The 19608-nt window shown below is 38.8% G+C and overlaps 1 protein-coding gene across 3 annotated transcripts in view; it reads right to left on the reverse strand.

Annotated features, from left to right (window-relative positions):
* LOC126248778 (laminin subunit beta-1) overlaps positions 1-19608 on the reverse strand; it is a 376490-nt gene that overhangs the window by 92762 nt on the left and 264120 nt on the right. For all 3 annotated transcript variants that reach the window (XM_049950147.1, XM_049950149.1, XM_049950148.1), the window contains 3 exons: positions 15025-15213; positions 12699-12878; positions 289-505 (listed from right to left, as the gene is read on the reverse strand). In XM_049950147.1, the coding sequence (XP_049806104.1) occupies positions 289-505; positions 12699-12878; positions 15025-15213 (586 nt within the window). The remainder of the gene's footprint in view (positions 1-288; positions 506-12698; positions 12879-15024; positions 15214-19608) is intronic.

The raw sequence follows: 19608 nt of genomic DNA on the forward strand, positions 1-19608 counted from the left end.
GTTCTGTGATTTCTGTATTTAACTGTATGTTTTTGTGATTCTAAGATAGAGAACTCTCACAAAACTCAACCAGACAAACACAGAAAACCATCTAAAAACCACTCTCAGACTGCTCAGTTAATAATGTAAATATTGAGGTGACAAACATTTACAAACCAGTACTAACATTAGACCATGATTTTATGCTGCACTCGGATGAAATAATAGCACCTCACAGAATTAAGAGCATTAGGCTGACCAAAACATAAATCATGTTGAGACACTGTTATAACTGCAAGCTTTGGTTACCTGCACTGGCCAGTGATGACGTCACAGTTGTTATCATATGATCCACCAGGGTCACAATCACAAGGTTTACACCCATCACGATCATCAGAGAGGCCCCAGTAATTGAGCAGACATTGGTTACAATCACGTCCAGTCACATATCGTTTGCAGGTACATTCTCCAGTAAGAACATTGCAGCCCTGATTATCAACAGTTCCTTGAGTATTGCAGGTACATGCTGCAAAGCATAAGATAAGTGATTTGAACTCAGAAAAATGGTAAATATTGAAATGAAAAATGGTTATGTTGCACTTGAGGATGATAGAAACATTACTGCAGTAGAATTAAATATACAAAGGCAAAATATGGCAAAATAATGTCCAGTCATAGTAAAACTAAATATACCAGATGGTTTGTTCACTTTTTTCTTCTTCTTTTTCTTTTTTTCTTTTTTTCAATTTTCCAGCTTCTTCCAAATGCGGACAAAGTGTAAGAACTCTTTTTCTATACAACAACAAATACAATGTTATCATCAGTCTCTCTACAATCCAAAAGACTTGTAAATTTGAAATTAGAAGTAAAAGTCTTATTTCACTCAATGCAATATTAAAAAGGAAGTTTTTTGCTACTCTGTACATTGTGACACGCACAGGTCCACTTTAAGCTCTGGTGACTAGTTTGCATTAGATTGAAAGTGAAGTAACAGACAAAATGACACATGTATCTGGGAATTTATTTCCTTTACTACAAGAACTACTGAGTCAGAAGCCATATGCCTTACTCCAAACAATGAGATAATTGTCAATGCAATTACAGATTCTGTTATAAATAACTTTCGATATTAGCATTTACTTTAGTCTTATTTACACTTTTTCCTGCAGAATTTGTTCCAATAATTTGTCCATCTCAAAGTAATGGAAAATTTATCATGAAGTTGACAATTCCAGAAAATGTGATGAGACATTATCATATGCTTTGGCAACAAAGCTGAACTTCCCCAAAATCAGTTAATTCTTCTTTCTATGTTATTTTGCCTCTTATAATATATGGATGGTAAATATCAGTCATCAGAAACACCTGTTACAGGAGATATAAGGTGTGACCCAAAATGAACTAGAAGTTTTCTGCTGTAGCTTGAGAAGTGATAGTGATTGGGTCCCTTGCTAGATGCCTTTACTACACATTATTCTGAATCAGATGACCAGCCATCACATGTGTAGCAGCAAAACTTAGGTCAAAGAACTTGTTTAGAAAAACCCTGTTTCAAATGGTTCAAATGGCTCTAAGCACTATGGGACTTAACATCTGAGGTCATCAGTCCTCTAGACTTAGAACTACTTAAACCTAACTAACCTAAGGACATCACACATGTCCATGCCCGAGGCAGGATTTGAACCTGCGACTGTAGCAACAGCACAGTTCCGGGCTGAAGCACCTAGAACCACTCGGCCACAGCGGCCAGCCCTGTTTCATGTGTATGGCAATTTTTTGGTGGTGGACATGACAAGACAAAATGCTAACATCTAATTTTTGTCAAAAATCATAACAGATGATGAGATTGTGGGTATGTGCCTGAAACCAAGCAATAATCAGTCCACTGGGAGACTGCCTGAGCACTAGAACCAAAGACAGCTAAACAACCACTAGACCTTTGCCTTTCGCGGGCAAGTGCTCTACCAACTGAGCTACCCAAGCACGACTCACGCCCCGTCCTCACAGCTTTACTTCTGCCAGTATCTCGTCTCCTACCTTCCAAACTTTACAGAAGCTCTCCTGCGAACCATGCAGAACTAGCACTCCTGAAAGAAAGGATATTGTGGAGACATGGCTTAGCCACAGCCTGGGGGATGTTTCCAGAATGAGATTTCCACTCTGTAGCGGAGTGTGTGCTATTATGAAACTTACTGGCAGCAATTGATGGTTCTGCAAAGACTTGGTCAACTGATTCGAAACAGTGTGTAGCAATGAAACCCCCACCATCCAATCCCCTGCATAATAATCTGTCATTACCACCCCTATTTGCTTTTCAATCATCATTTACTTGTGCTCTTTCTCCTTAAAAACTAAAATTCGGTACAAATTTGATGATATCTGGAGAATGAAACAGGGATCTTGTTCCAACTTTTCAAGCACAGTTCCATTTTCACTGTCAAAAGAAGCCTGAGTGTACATTATAAGTTTGTCCAGTAAATATCACAAATGAAGCCATAAAAAATCAATGGAGATGCATTTACAGCAGTTAATATTCTTAAAATTGAGTATATTATTTTTTCCACATTCCCTTGCATTTCTGGCATCAATACACTTCTACCCATGCTTTTTCTAATCTGCATATGCCTCTTGCAAGTTTGCAATAGCAAGGCTGTACAAGCACCCTAATAAAAGCTTCTAAAGCTTCCTCAGTCATCTTGAAACAACATCTTTTCAAGTTATTTTTGACCTGACCCAATAAATAAAACCCAAGAGAAGTCTGATCGAGACTACAGGGTGCCTATGTCAGCACTGTCAGATTTTATTTGACCAATACTTTTCTCACAATTAGCAATGTGTGAAAGTGTGCATTGTCACAAAAAAGTTCCCAAGCATTGTAAATCTCTTTTGGATGTGGTACATCCTAATTTACAAATGTCTTAATATATCCACACAAAATTGCTATTCATTCTTTGTCCATGCCCTTTCCACCAAATACAACAATGAGCATTAATTTCACACTTGATTTGCCAAAAAATACTTATTTTCCTTGAAAAGGAATGTTTGTGTACAACTCAGCCCTTTAATGTTTGGTTTCCAGATTGTACAAAAAAATAATAATTTTGGCACCAGTTATAACTCTGTCCAAAAGATTTGAATTGTCTCCAAATGTAGCAACAATTCATAAAAAATTGTAGCACAATGTTTATTTATTTATTTATTTATTTAAATGTCAAGTTCCGTAGGACCAAATTGAGGAGCAAATCTCCAAGGTCATGGAACGTGTCAGTACATGAACTTACAACATAAAAAGTAATAACAGATAAAAATAAATGTTCATGAACCTGAAAGAAAATCAGTCCATAAGTTTAATCAAACGCTATCAGCAATACAATGAGAATCATCTTAATTTTTCAAGGAAATCCTCAACAGAATAGGAGTGACCCATAAGGAAACTCTTCAGTTTCGATTTGAAAGTGCGTGGATTACTGCTAAGATTTTTGAATTCGAGTGGCAGCTTATTGAAAATGGATGCAGCAGTATACTGCACACCTTTTTGCACAAGAATTAAGGAAGTCCGATCCAAATGGAGGTTTGATTTCTGCCGAGTATTAACTGAGTGAAAACTGCTTATTGTTGGAAATAAACTAATATTGGTAACAAGAAACGACAATAAGGAATATACATATTGAGAGGCCAATGTCAAAATACCCAGACTCGTGAAAAGAGGTCGACAAGAGGTTCGTGAACTCACACCACTTATTGCCCGAACCGCCCATTTCTGAGCCAAAAATATCCTTCTAGAATGGGAAGAGTTACCCCAAAACATAATACCATATGACATAAGTGAATGAAAATAAGCAAAGTAGACTAATTTATGTGTCGAAATATCACTCACTTTCGATACTGTTCGAATAGTGAACATGGCAGTATTAAGTCTTTGAACAAGATCCTGAACGTGGGCTTTCCATGACAGCTTACTATCTACCTGAACACCGAGGAATTTGAACTGTTCAGTTTCACTAATCATATGCCCGTTCTGTGAGATTAAAACGTCAGGTTTTGTTGAATTGTGTGTTAGGAACTGTAAAAACTGAGTCCTACTGTGATTTAACGTTAGTTTATTTTCTACAACCCATGAACTGAGGTCATGTACTGCTCTACTTGAAACCGAGCCAATGTTGCACACAACATCCTTTACTACCAAGCTAGTGTCATCAGCAAACAGAAATATTTTAGAGTTACCCATAATACTAGAGGACATATGATTTATATAAATAAGGAACAGGAGCGGCCCCAACACTGATCCCTGGGGCACCCCCCACTTGACAGTACCCCACTCAGATCCCACATCACAGCCGTTACCAACATTGTGAATAATGACCTTTTGCTGCCTGTTGCTAAAGTAAGAGGTGAACCAATTGTGAGCTACTCCCCTTATTCCGTAATGGTCAAACTTCTGGAGCAATATTGTGTGATCAACACAGTCAAATGCCTTTGTTAAATCAAAAAATACGCCAAGCGTTCGAAACTTTTTGTTTAGCCCATCCAGTACCTCACAGAGAAAAGAGAATATAGCATTTTCAGTTGTCAAATGGCTTCTAAAGCCGAACTGTACATTTGATAGCAAATCGTGTGATATAAAATGATCAATTAACCTTACATACACAGCCTTTTCGATAACGTTTGCAAACACTGATGGCATAGAAATAGGTCTAAAATTATCTAAATTATCCCTTTCTCCCTTTTTATAAAGCGGCTTTACTACTGAATACTTTAATTGCTCAGAAAACTGACCATTCCTAAAGGAAAAATTACAAATATGGCTAAATACAGGGCTAACATGTGCAGCACAGTACTTTAATATTCTACTAGACACTCCATCATAACCATGAGAGTCCTTAGTCTTCAGTGATTTGATTATTGTCTCAATCTCCCTCTTGTCTGTATCACAGAGGAGTATTTCAGACGTCAATCTCGGAAAGGCATTTGCTAAGAAATTTATATGATTTCCTGTAGATACTAATTTTTTATTTAATTCACCAACAATGCTCAGGAAATGGTTGTTAAATACTGTACATATATCTGATTTATCAGTAACAGAAATATTATTACTGCAAACTGACTTTATATCGTCAACCTTGTGCTGCTGACCAGACACTTCCTTCACAACTGACCATATGGCTTTAATTTTATCCTGTGAATTAGCTATTCTATTTGCATACCACATACTTTTTGCCTTGCTAATAACATTTTTAAGCACCTTACAATACTGTTTGTAATGGGCTACTGTAGCTTGATTGTGACTACTACTAACATTTTGATATAATTCCCGCTTTGTCCTACATAATATCCTTATCCCACTAGTCAGCCAACCGGGCTGTCCATTACTGCTACTACCCCATTTAGAATGTTCTAATGGAAAGCAACTCTCAAAGAGCATGAGAAATGTGTTATGGAAAGCATTGTATTTATCATCTATATTATCGGCACTATAAACATCTTGCCACTCTTGTTCCTTGACAAGTTTTGAAAAACTCTCTATTGCTGTTGGATTAACTTTCCTATGTAGTTTGTAATTAAATATGACATTGGTTTGATTACAAAAACCTTTTAGTGTTAAAATTTGTGCATCATGGTCTGAAAGGCCATTCACCCTTTTACTAACAGAATGCCCATCTAGTAATGAAGAATGAATAAAAATATTGTCTATGATTCTTCTACTGTTCCCCTGCACCCTAGTTGGAAAAAACACAGTTTGCATCAGATTATATGAATTTAGGAGATCTACCAACATCCTTTTTCTTGCACAATCATGTACAAAATTAATATTGAAGTCACCACATAGAATTACTTTCTGGTACTTCCTACAAAGTGAATCAAGAACCCTCTCCAGCTTAAGCAAAAATCCTCTGAAGCTGGAGTTAGGGGACCTATAAACAACAGAAATTAGAAGTTTAGTTTCACTAAATTCAACTAATACTGCACAACTTTCAAATATCTGTTCAGTGCAGTGTCGTGATACGTCTATGGACTCAAATGAAATACTGTTTTTTACGTACAGAGCCACTCCCCCACCCCGCAAGGAACTCCTTGAGAAACAGCCAGCTAATCTGTAGCCTGGTAAAGGAAGCCTCTGAATTATCAAATTATTTAAGTGGTGCTCTGATATACCAATAATTTCAGAGTTAACATCTATTAGCAGTTCACTAACTTTATCTCTAATACCTACTTCTCATTTGATAAAAATTTTGATATCAGCTTCAGAGACATCTTCACATTTACAAATCACAGGTCACAATCAAATGCACTGTGGATATCAATAAATTTAGTTCTTGTACCATCAAATGATCACTTAAATGGTGATCATAGCTCAAATTTTCTCACACTTTGGACACATTTTTATTACTGTGAGCTGATGTTGGTTATGCATTGTGTGTGGTGTTCCTGGCCATCTTTGGATTTATTTTATGATACTCAGTCAGGAAATGGCTTTGTCCTGATAACCCAACCATATAGAAAGTATCCATAGCATATTTGTTCAGTTTGATGCAAAATTTGTTTGTACAACACTGATCGATGATTTGTTGCAGCTTTGACTATTGATGCACACACTTTCAATACAGGAGTACTACTGATTACCTTTTGCACATTGATATATCACAAATAAGCTCCTATTAAGTGAAGTGTATGTAGAATATCTCTGCTTGTTGGCGATCAAACTTGAAATTACACACTGTGACTCATGTTTTCTTGTTATAGTTAAATACTCCTAGCTGGCAGAGGTCTAAAAATTCTTCCAACTATGGACTGCTACTCACATAAAACAACGTAAGTTTTGGTATTAACCACGTGTGCATTGTATTTGATAGCTTGGTAAACCACTTGCTAAATGAGCATTTTTCAAACGTGGGAAATGAGACAGAAAAATTAAACTTCTGAATATATCTTGAGCATCTTTGAGGTGGTGTTCAGAGAGGAGAAAAATAGAAAGAATTAAATATAGATGGATAAAATAAAGAAAGAAATAAAATAACAATAAAAATGTAAGGCTTTCATGAAGAACAGATAGCTTCACAGCATCAGTGAAGCTTTTTCAGAATTAAAAAAGAAACGTATAAATATTCAGGACAATGAGTGAATTCATAATGCAAAAATATTACAGGGTGTATACGTGGACAAAGAAAAAAAATTCCCAGATTTTTCCCAGATTTCCCAGTAAAAAATACACATTCTCCCGGGTGAAAATACACTTTTTCCATGTTACGTGACAGTATACTCTTCCTCGGCACTGTAAAACTCACCAATCCTTTGAATGTTTATGGTTTTATATACTGACATAGAATTTCCCACCACTTCAGAAAACAAAACTCCTGGGAGGGGGTATTATTTTCGTATTACGAAGGTATAAATTTGAATTCCACCAAACACCGCATGTCACTTTCTGAAGCACTGAAATCGAGATTGCGATGCGCTTTTGTAAGCCAGTCATAGTTCATGTCACTTGATCTCGCCCGGTGATGACAGCATAGGACACGTCATGTAGTAAGCCAATAGCAAGATCACTCTTAAGTAGCGCGAACACACAAATAAGAAAGGTTCATGGTTTAAATTAAGATAAATCACACAAATGTGCCAGTAAAATTTTTAATAAGGATGTAAATGTCTGATCTGGGTCAAAATTGTTCAAAATGGTTGTCCTCAAAGAGTTGATTTTTAAATGAGAGTCAAACGGTTTCTGATTTAAGAAATTCATCGTACATTCTCGCACACAGTTCATCTTGTGCAAAAGGAAATTTGCTTTGAATGTAATGCTTTTCAAACCACCATTCAAATATTTTCCCGCGACCTGTTAGAAATAGGTTCATTTCAACAGTTGCAAGTGAGCGCCAGATAACAGGTGTCACTGCACTTGCGCAGCTACGATGACGCAGGAAGCCCATATGTTCGTACATGTAAAACATTAAAAGATCTTATATTATGTCATAAAAGAAACAAGACATCAGAGGATACTTCAAGAGGATCGGAATTTCTTGAACCACACTAAAATGCATAATTCGGCTTAAAGTGCACATTCGTATGTCCATATTCGGATGTAAATTTTCTTGGAGTACCAGTGTTGTATTATCTCATGTTTGGTTCTTTATTATGGTACAATGCCATACATGCACTTGAAATGCAGCAAACAGTTGAAACCAGTGAAGAGTGTGAAATTAAACTCTTCGTTTCAAATAAATTGACTGCCTCAGCAGAAAAGATTAATAAAAGTCAAATCTCTTTAGCAAACCGACAAAAATAACTTCATTGTTCTGCAAGGCGATTAATGCTTGACTGTCAGAAAAGTGGAAATAAAATCTGAAAGTAATAATATATTTTTGCCTTCCGTTACTAAGCGAAAGTATTTTAATTCATTTGATAGCTCCCGGCGACAAAAATCCGTTTCATCATCATTTACCGTGAGAGCAATAAACGAAGACAAAACAACAAAATCACTGAACGTAAATGTGGGTCACGTGGAGATGACCCATCTACATGACTACTCTGCAATTCACATTTAAGTGCTTGGCAGAGGGTTCGTCGAACCACAATCATACTATCTCTCTACCATTCCACTCCCGAACAGCGCGCGGGAAAAACGAACACCTAAACCTTTCTGTTCGATCTCTGATTTCTCTTATTTTATTTTGATGATGATTCCTACCTATGTAGGTTGGGCTCAACAAAATATTTTTGCATTCGGAAGAGAAAGTTGGTGATTGAAATTTCGTAAATAGATCTTGCCGCGACGAAAAACGTCTTTGCTGTAATGACTTCCATCCCAATTCGCATATCATATCTGCCACACTCTCTCCCCTACTACGTAATAATACAAAACGAGCTGCCCTTTTTTGCACCCTTTCGATGTCCTCCGTCAATCCCACCTGGTAAGGATCCCACACCGCGCAGCAATATTCTAACTGAGGACGAATGAGTGTAGTGTAAGCTGTCTCTTTAGTGGACTTGTTGCATCTTCTAAGTGTCCTGCCAATGAAATGCAACCTTTGGCTCGCCTTCCCCACAATATTGTCTATGTGGTCTTTCCAACTGAAGTTGTTCGTAATTTTAACACCCAGGTACTTAGTTGAATTGACAGCCTTGAGAATTGTATTATTTATCGAGTAATCGAATTCCAATGGATTTCTTTTGGAACTCATGTGGATCACCTCACACTTTTTGTTATTTAGCGTCAACTGCCACCTGCACACCATACAGCAATCTTTTCTAAATCGCTTTGCAACTGATACTGGTCTTCGGATGACCTTACTAGACGGTAAATTGCAGCATCATCTGTGAACAACCTAAGAGAACTGCTCAAATTGTCACCCAGGTCATTTATATAGATCAGGGAACAGCAGAGGTCCCAGGACGCTTCCCTGGGGAACACCTGATATCACTTCAGTTTTACTCAATGATTTGCCGTCTATTACTACGAACTGTGACCTTCCTGACAGGAAATCACGAATCCAGTCGCACATCTCAGACGATACCCCATAGGCCCGCAGCTTGATTAGAAGTCGCTTGTGAGGAACGGTGTCAAAAGCTTTCCGGAAATCTATAAATATGGAATCAACTTGAGATGCCCTGTCAATAGCGGCCATTACTTCGTGCGAATAAAGAGCTAGCTGCGTTGCACAAGAACGATGTTTTCTGAAACCATGCTGATTACGTATCAATAGATCGTTCCCTTCGAGGTGATTCATAATGTTTGAATACAGTATATGCTCCAAAACCCTACTGCAAACCGGCGTCAATGATATAGGTCTGTAGTTAGATGGATTACTCCTACTACCCTCCTTAAACACTGGTGCGACCTGCGCAATTTTCCAATCTGTAGGTTCAGATCTATCGTGAACGAGCGGTTGTATATGAGTGCTAAGTAGGGAGCTATTGTACCAGCGTAATCTGAAAGGAACCTAATCGGTATACAATCTGGACCTGAAGACTTGCCAGTATCAAGCGATTTGAGTTGCTTCGCAACCCCTAAGGTATTTACTTCTAAGAAATTCATGCTAGCAGCTGTTCGTGTTTCAAATTCTGGAATATTCCATTCATCTTCCCTGGTGAAGGAATTTCGGAAAACTGCATTCAATAACTCCGCTTTAGCTGCACAATCGTCAGTAACAGTACCATCGGCACTGCGCAGCGAAGGTATTGACTGCGTCTTGCCGCTTGTGTACTTTACATACGACCAGAATTTCTTCAGATTTTCTACCAAATTTCGAGACAATGTTTCGTTGTGGAACCTATTAAAGGCATCTTGCATTGAAGTCCGCGCCAAATTTCGCGCATCTGTAAATTTTAGCCAATCTTCGGGATTTCGTGTTCTTCTGTACTTCGCATGCTTTTTCCGTTGCCTCTGCAACAGAGTTTGGACCTGTTTTGTGTACCACGGGGGATCAGTTCCATCTCTTACCAGTGTATGAGGTATGAACCTCTCAATTGCTGTTGTTACTATATCTTTGAATTTGAGCCACATCTCATCTACATTTGCATAGTTAGTTCGGAAGGAATGGAGATTGTATTCTAGGAAGGCTTCTAGTGACATTTTATCCGCTTTTTTAAATAAAATTATTTTGTGTTTGTTTCTGGTGGATTTGGATGAAACGGTATTGAGCCTAGCTACAATGACCTTGTGATCACTAATCCCTGTATCAGTCATGATGCTCTCTATCAGCTCTGGATTGTTTGTGGCTAAGAGGTCAAGTGTGTTTTCGCAACTATTTACAATTCGCGTGGGTTCGTGGACTAACTGCTCGAAATAATTTTCGGAGAAAGCATTTAGGACAATCTCAGAAGATGTTTTCTGCCTACCACTGGTTTTGAACAAGTATTTTTGCCAACATATCGAGGGAAGGTTGAAGTCCCCACCAACTATAACCATATGAGTGGGGTATTTATTTGTTACGAGACTCAAATTTTCTCTGAACTGTTCCGCAACTATATCATCGGAGTCTGGGGGTCGGTAGAAGGAGCCAATTATTAACTTAGTTCGGCTGTTAAGTATAACCTCCACCCATACCAATTCGCACGGAGTATCTACTTCGACTTCACTACAAGATAAACCACTACTGACAGACACAAACACACTACCACCAATTCTGCCTACTCTATCTTTCCTGAACACCGTCTGAGACTTCGTAAAAATTTCTGCAGAACTTATTTCAGGCTTTAGCCAGCTTTCTGTACCTATAATGATTTCAGCTTCTGTGCTTTCTATTAGCACTTGAAACTCAGGGACATTCCCAGCACAACTACAACAATTTACAACTACAATTCCGACTCCTCCTTGATCCAAGCACGTCCTGTATTTGCCATGCACCCTTTGAGATTGCAGCCCACCCCATACTTTCCCGAGGCCTTCTAACCTAAAAAACCGCCCAGTCCATGCCACACAGCCTCCTCTACCTGTGTAGCCGCCAGCTGAGTGTAGTGAACTCCTGACCTATTCAGCGGAACCCGAAACCCCACCACCCTATGGCGCAAGTCAAGGAATCTGCAGCCAACACGGTCGCAAAACCGTCTGAGCCTCTGATTCAGACCCTCCACCCGGCTCTGCACCAAAGGTCCACCTCCCCACCACAACTCTGACTGCTCTGTGCATCAGCCCCAGATTTACTATATTCCCGAACTGGCGCAATATTAGGTAGTGGGGCCCAGCCACACTTCGGTAACCACAAGCGAGAGAAGGTACTACGCATACGCGACTAAACTGCGCATGCGCAAGAACCTGCTTGCAACTGTTCAAACGACTCTAATTTAAACAGTTGTCACGTCATGCTCATCGGAGGCAATTTGTTGTTATGAAGCATGGCATAGTCTTCCTAAGCCTTCGACACACTGTGCTGTTCAGCAGACGCTTGTATGAGCACTGTGTTTTGTTGTTGTATACGGCGCATTTCCTTTGCAACTAAAGTTCTCTTCTTTCCCCCCCCCCCCCCCCCCCCCCCCCTCTCTGGTTCATGTTTTGTTCCTGCAGTATTATTCTGCAGTAGCGGGATACGAATACAGTAATATCCTTAGTTAGAATATTGGTTCTTACCAGTCAAAAATCACAAAAATTTAACTGAAAACCAAAACAATGAAAAATTCCCAGAATTCTAAACAATTTCCGGGTTTTTCCCAGTTTTCTCCCGGATGAAGAAATTCCTGGGTTTTTCCCGGAACTCCCAATTGTCCCAGGTCGTATACACCCTGTATTAATTATCTAATTGTCTGACAAATTAAAACAGTGAACTGGACTACAGCCCCTACCCAAACTTTCCCATTTGAGGGTAACATTCTTCAAATTGAGTAATCTCAGCATTTCTCAACACCCAATCTGAAATTTCAGTCTGCTTTCAGTTACATAGTAAAGCTTGCCCAGATAACTCAGCTAAGACAGCATTGCCTGCAAAAGGTAAAGGTCCAGGTCTAAACCATGATCTGACATACACTATAACCTGCTAGGAAATTGTAAAGCAGCCTCTTACACCCCCTCCTCCCACACATAGTACTCTGAAAATTCATTCAGGTGAGCAGATATTTCTTTTTTTAACAGTATGTGTTATACTCTTGAGCAATACAATGTTATGTACAGGAGAGTTGTGACAAAGTTTTATGGTACAATAAGTCCCACCTACCTTCTCTCCCCCCAGATCCCACATCAAATTGTGTTACAAGTACTTAAGAAAAACAGTCACTACGATTAGTCTAGTACTCACGCTGACAGCCATCAGGATTTTCTTCATCAAAATTCCAATATCCATTTTTACATCGGTCACAACGTCTCCCATCAACATTAGCTTTACAGTGGCATCTTCCTGATTCTAAACCATTGGCTATGTCTGTTCGAGAATCACAGATTCCTTCATCCAGTGAGCCACTAGGGTCACAGTCACATGCTAGAAAAAAGGAATTCAAATTATTAATAGTATGAAAATTGTGGAAAGAGTGAAATACACAAGACTCTCACTAATCCGGCCATCCCTGGCACATATGGGTGTCGGATTAGTGGAAGTGCTTGATTATTGAGTGTCTGAAATTTATTTTATTCATTTATTTTGTTGTTTATTTATTTTGAAAACATAGGGGATATAGTGAACTGTACTTCATTAAACCGAAGGTTATAATTTTAAAACATAGAGGATGTACTTTATTAAATCCAAACATACATTAATTTTCAAACAAAACTTAGTGCTTGAGTGTATACTGTACATAATTATACAGTCGTATCACTCACTATTAAACATGTCCCTAATTTTCAACTGTCGCAATGATGATATGCGACTGTGGCATGCTTTATCACCAACCGCTTTACAAGCATTACATCGGTACTACATGTATCTGGTTGTTGCATAATCTACTCCAGGAAGACCTCGGCAGCTTCAACACCAGCAGTGTGAGAAATCTTCATGCTCTCTCCTCCTGTGTCATTACTTTCTTGTACGCTTTTGATTATTTCTTCATCTGCTAAAGTTTGGCCCTTATCACAGTTTCCTAATTCAGCCACTTAGTAACATCTTCATCATTAATTTCTTCTCCTCCTGGAAGGTTGCGGAATATGTCAGTGTACAAAGTAATTCATAATTCCGAATTGACTGGCTCATCGCTGTCAAATACTACTGGATCCAACTCGGCATCAATGGGTGCCCACAATTTTCTCCAGATCTTCATTACGGTAGCACTCTCTACTTTATGCCATGCTTCAGCTGCTTGGAAAACAACATCACATATGTTAATTGCTTTCCATGCTTTCAGCATAGTCTCGATAGAGTCGTTTTCACTTTCATTCAGCAAGGAGACGAGAAGTGAATGTTGATAATGACGTTTAATTGATTCCTAAATTCCCTGATCCATAGGCTGAATTAGGGCTGTCACATAGGGTGGGAGAAAGAGTGCTTGTACATGTATACCATCGGACTTTAGAGAAACATCTGAAGGATGACTGGGAACATTATCAATTATAAAGATAGCTTTCAGTGGCAGCTTTTTCTTCTTTAGCTCTTTTCTCACTGCTGGTACAAACATTTCGTGGAACCACCAAGAGAATATTTGCCTGTCCATCCACACTTTCTTCTGAGCGCAATACTGCACTGGTGTCAGTGTGTTGAAAACAATGTGGATGTTGGGATGTCCCAATCACCATAAGCCGTAGTTTATGACTCCCATTTGCATTACAACACACTATTAACGTTACGCACTGTTTTTGTTGCTTGTAGCCATGAGCTTCCTTCTTGTATTTGGCAGATAATGTTTTTGAAGGAAGCATCTTATAAAAGAGTCTTGTTTCATCAGCATCATACAAGGCATCAGTAGTTAAATCTTCTTCCTTCAGTATCTTCCATATCTTGCTTACAAACTCATCAGCATCCTTATCATTAGCTGAGCAACTTTCCCCGGTTACTGTCAGCTGCGGAATGTGATGTCGTTTTTTCCAGTTTCATACCCAACCTTCGCTCACTGCAAACAAGCTACTACCGCTCAGTTGTTGTTAAATACAGCTACTTTTTCCTTTACAATTGGGCCACTGACTGGTATTCCTTTACTGTGTTGTTGTATGAACCATCTACAAACAGCTACGTCCAGTTCTTCATTCTCACTCTTACGCATAACCTTCCATTTTCCCAACACACAATCCATTTGTGTTGAGTACTGTCGAATAACATCTTCTATCTTTTTGATGTCATAAATAGTTGCTCATCCAACATCAAACTCAGCAGCAATGGCTTTCTGCGAAGAACCTTGATTTAAATTAAATTTTGAGTTTCTGATTGAGGTCTAGTGTAACGTGTTTCCTTTTAGAAGACATGATTCTGAATTGTAAAGAAAGCTACAATTTCAAATACAGTATATAAAGCATTGTTTAAATAAGTATTGTTGCACACGATAAATCATTGTGCACATGTTTTTGGATGGGTGCCGGATTACTTAGAGGCCAGACAACTGAGGGCCAGATTACAGAGAGTCTAGTCTATGAGCTAGTAACGGATATTTTGTACAGAACCTGATTAACAAAACTTAATGTCTAGAAGATTTAGAGTAACTTACGCTGACATGCCTCAGGATCTGTAATGTCACGTTCTGGATCATGGTAGTAGAAGTCTCTACATTGTTCACAATTTCTTCCCTGAGTGTTGTGTTGACAGTTGTCACATACACCACCACTCACTCTGCCTGATATGTCATACACAGCTGCATCGAAATGACAGCTGGTAGCATGATTGTTGCAATTGCACCCTGAAACATTTTTTAAATTTATTTATTCCCATTTACACTGCATGCATAGATATGATAAAATAGACAGAGAAAATCTTTAATACTGGGGTATGAAAGGTAAACCAAAGTCTCAAAAATGCTTTCGACAAAGTATCAATGATTCTTTGGTCATGTGGGGCTTTTGTTTGTACACGTATTTAACTATGTAGAATAAAGACTCTTTCATATATGGAGAATGTTCAGTGCAAGTAACGGTTACAGCTAAAAATTGCTGATATTGCCACTTAAAAATGTGAATTATAGGTGACTTACTCTCAACAGTCTGGCAACCTACATTCCAATACGACCCTAGAAAAATATTACTTCTGTCACACATCAAAATATTGACCATGATGGTAAAATTAGAAAAATATCAGCTGCAAACTTCCATCAATGGAATGGAAAAGGAAAAGTATTGGGGAGGGGAGGGTGTGACTGTAGTACACTATGAACCTATCAATACATACTTGACAGTGGATTGCAGAATACAGATGTAAATGCAGAATAAATTATAAGTAGAGATGAAGTTGGTGAAAATATAATAAAAAATAACAATAAATTTTAGAACCAGGTTGGCTCAACACACAAGTAGAACACCGACATAGTAAGAGTCATAAAAGACTAACCATAAAATTCAGATAAAACACATCAAAATAACTATATCAAATCAAGGATAAAATACCAGTATAGTCACAGTTAAGAAGGAAAACAGATTACTGTGGCTAAGTGACTAATTAAAAATAATGTGTGACCAACTCGCTGTGTGACACACTAGAATATTCTAACAGCACACAAAACCTTAAAACATGAACCACACTTGCCTCATTATCAATTAAAATAGAGGGCAGTTCCTCTACCCCAGGTAATCATATATAACACACTCAATTAAAACACATTGTACTGACAGCTGAGTTTCATACCTGTGACACACTGGTGGCTCCTCACAATGTAAGAGAAAGCTATGTAGTTGTCTTGTTGCTTAGTACCTCTTCTACTTGCATTCGTATACCTTTTTTGTCTTTTAATTTCTATCTCTCTCATTCTTCTGTTTTTTACTGTTAGTCAATTCTATGGTACCTGACTTAATTCTGTCAGAATGCTAATGCTCATATACTGAAGCAAAATAACTGAGCTTCCACTCACTTACATCTCAGCACCAGGATCAGCAGCATGTGGGCTTTGGATATGTCAAATCCATGGGACCATGTGGTTGATTTTAATAGAAGCATATTCACATTTCCCATACATCACCAAAAAGCAACAGACCATGAAGGAGAATACCGCTAAAGCTCTGGCCACTGTTTTGTATACTGAAGGAGCTTTACAAACTCTCTTCACTGATAATGAACCACAGTTTGCTTCCACTGGATTTCAACAGTTTTGCATTGAGAATGGAATCCAGTATACTACTACACCCCCATTTCACCCTCTTTTATGATGAGGCCAAACATTTTGTGCGAATGATTAAAATGCAGATGGAGGACAACCATATGCATGTGAATAATCCATCGAATAATCTGCACACCCTAATTTTAAGAGAGGAAGAAAAAGCAATATTATATTTAATTTGTGTTTTATTTACAAAAAATATTCTAACATAATGATTCTATTCATCACTGCCATCTTTATTGTCATCGCTAGTGGAAGAATAATTGTTGTCAACACCATCTTCCCAGAAAGCTCCATCCTCAGTTCCATCCAGTGAATTTGTGCTACGACATTTTTTGAAGGGTTCTTCCACCAGTGGTTGTGGAATGGAGTCCCATGCAGATTTCATTCACTCAAAAATCTGGCCACTTGATTTTTTCACGCAGTATGAACTTGTAGTTTTCATCAGCCATCCACTGCATATATCACTGTTTATGTGCAGGTATGAAATGCCAATTTATATATGTATCTATTGGTTACAGGACAGATGTTAAGCCTCTTAGGTTAATGAACAAGTCAGTTCTCACTTTTTGTAACTTGTGTTGCACTTCCTCAATTTTATGTCCGTGGAAGCCACCCATGACCAACGTTACATAAATTCAGTAATGCACCAGGGTGAGGTCGCCAAACATGTCACCCAGTCAACCACCAGGTCATTGTCTATTCACCCTTTTTGATTTGCTCTCACCAATATGTCTTTCACTGATATTTTTGGAATAGTTTTCCTTTTAAATCCCATGTAAGGTTGTAGCTTTCATCGATTACCAGTTACACACAACATCACTGAACACCTTTGCTTCTCATTACCACAACTTCATTATCACGTTGCTAGATCCCCTTTTCATGTTCACAGTGTTGTCAAGCAGCATCTCAAAACAGACTGGAATTTGATCTGTGTTACCAATTTGAGATAATATATAGGAATGTTCACAGCATAACTTTATCAAAAAGTAATAAAATTCACTACTTTTTTCTCAAAATTGCCTCGGAGCTGTTGAGTGATGGTAGTTACCCGCTGGAAGCCTAATACTTTTCCACTGAAAAATCTTGATATCCAGCCTGGCTAGGTTTGAAACAGATGGTGCCTAGTTCTTTGGCTAAAGCCAATGATTTGTGTTGGCACATTTCACTAGTCACCATGCTCCCATATTATTACTTTTCATCAACATAATCACAAAGCCTTTTTTTGGTGGCCAGATGCTTTGCTGTTTGGCCATGAAATGACTGGAGATTACTGTTTATTCTTTGAAGTCTTGGTTTTTTTTTATTTTTTATTTTATTTTATTTTTAATTTTTTAATTTTTTGCGGTCATGAATACATTTCTCACTCATATCATACTTCCTTTCTGCTGCACAGTTTCCTATGTTATCTGCTTCTTCAATAATTTTAAGTTTACATTTAGATTATGAGCAATAACAAGAACTTATAGCCATAGTTAACAAGTCAACATGTAATGAATAGTTCACTTCTAACGTGCTACTGATGCACCACAGACTTAGGCCACAACAACACTATAGTATAATGAGATCTATTTTCACAGGAGGAGCAGTACCAATGTTATTACAATAAATCTGCGCACCCCAGGTTTTTGTCCTTAAACTCAGGGAAAAAATATGCATGGGTTATTCATGTATACACTGTATTTACATCCAAGCCTATAGATTCTGCACTGCTTTCCCTTTTATCCTATTCAATTCATGATCGGCATGGAAATCCTCATTGTTCGTTGTTAAATCTTTTGCAGCCTTCACCAGTACAAGAGAAAGAAGCAGTCATACTTTTTAAGGTGATCATCGCTGTGTAGCTGTGCATGTTTGGACATGCACCTGGTTGGATAAATGGCTCCATCAACACCTAGCAATACCGCCAGCTAGTCCTGGTCGCCACACCTCAAGGCATCCTTCAGCGGCACCAGAAACAGCTCAGTTTGCACCATCCAGGGTAAGCTCCACCTCCAGATCTGCCTTATCTGTGCGACCAGCCTGCCTCACCCACCCCCAGAACCAACAACAGCGGCCAGAATTCCAGGTTCTCCAGATGTCTTCCGTTACCCCTACTGGTCTGGACCTCGATGATATGCAGAAGCTGCCCCCCCCCCCCCTCCCCATCCCCACTCTGCACAGGATCCAGTATCAGACATCAAGCTCACAGCCTCCTCTCCAGAACCAGCAGTGAACCATGAGTCTGAATCACTGTCACCTCCTGCCCCTCTGGCACTGGACTTGGGAGTGACTCCTCCACCTCTGACAGCATCTGAAGCTGCACCCCAGCCATCACAGCAGGATGCGTGAACTACATCCTACTCCTCATTTGCTAAGATATTTCTGGACTATAGGTCAATTCAAAAGGAGAGAGATGTAATCTCAGTGGACATGTCAACGGCTCATGTGATATAATTATGTGTATTTCTGGTGAGGTTATTAGGTACGGCACAGAAGGATGCATCTGCCATCATCAGGTTACATGGTTAAACATCTGCAGCAGAGTTAAGGGCTGCTACTGCTTCACTTGCCCAACTAGCTGATGTTTACAGCAAGCTCTCTGGTGTACCTGTTGATGACAACCCTGTGCTACAACTCTTCAACCTGGACTGTGATTTGAACTTTGTTGTTACCTACTGATGATGTTTGGTAAGTGCAAAGAGCTGCCTGTCTGCCTAATATAGGACTGTCTATGCTCACTGTTCAACCAACCTTTGTGCTTTCAGTGAACAAACTGATGGCACATGGGTGCAATGAGAGTGTGGTATGTATCTGAGTGTCTCCCCAATCAAACCTTCAAACAGTGTTCTCCAGCACTGACAAGTGACTTATTCAACAAACATTCAGAGCACTGAAATATCCTGGTAGGTTAAAACTGTAGCCACACTGGGACTCAAATCTGGGACCTTTGCTTTTCATGGGCAAATGCTCTACTGACTGAGCTCTCCACACATGATCCACCTTCAC

Source organism: Schistocerca nitens, chromosome 3 (assembly GCF_023898315.1).
Source record: "Schistocerca nitens isolate TAMUIC-IGC-003100 chromosome 3, iqSchNite1.1, whole genome shotgun sequence".
In the NCBI taxonomy this organism is placed as follows: Eukaryota; Metazoa; Arthropoda; class Insecta; order Orthoptera; family Acrididae; genus Schistocerca; species Schistocerca nitens.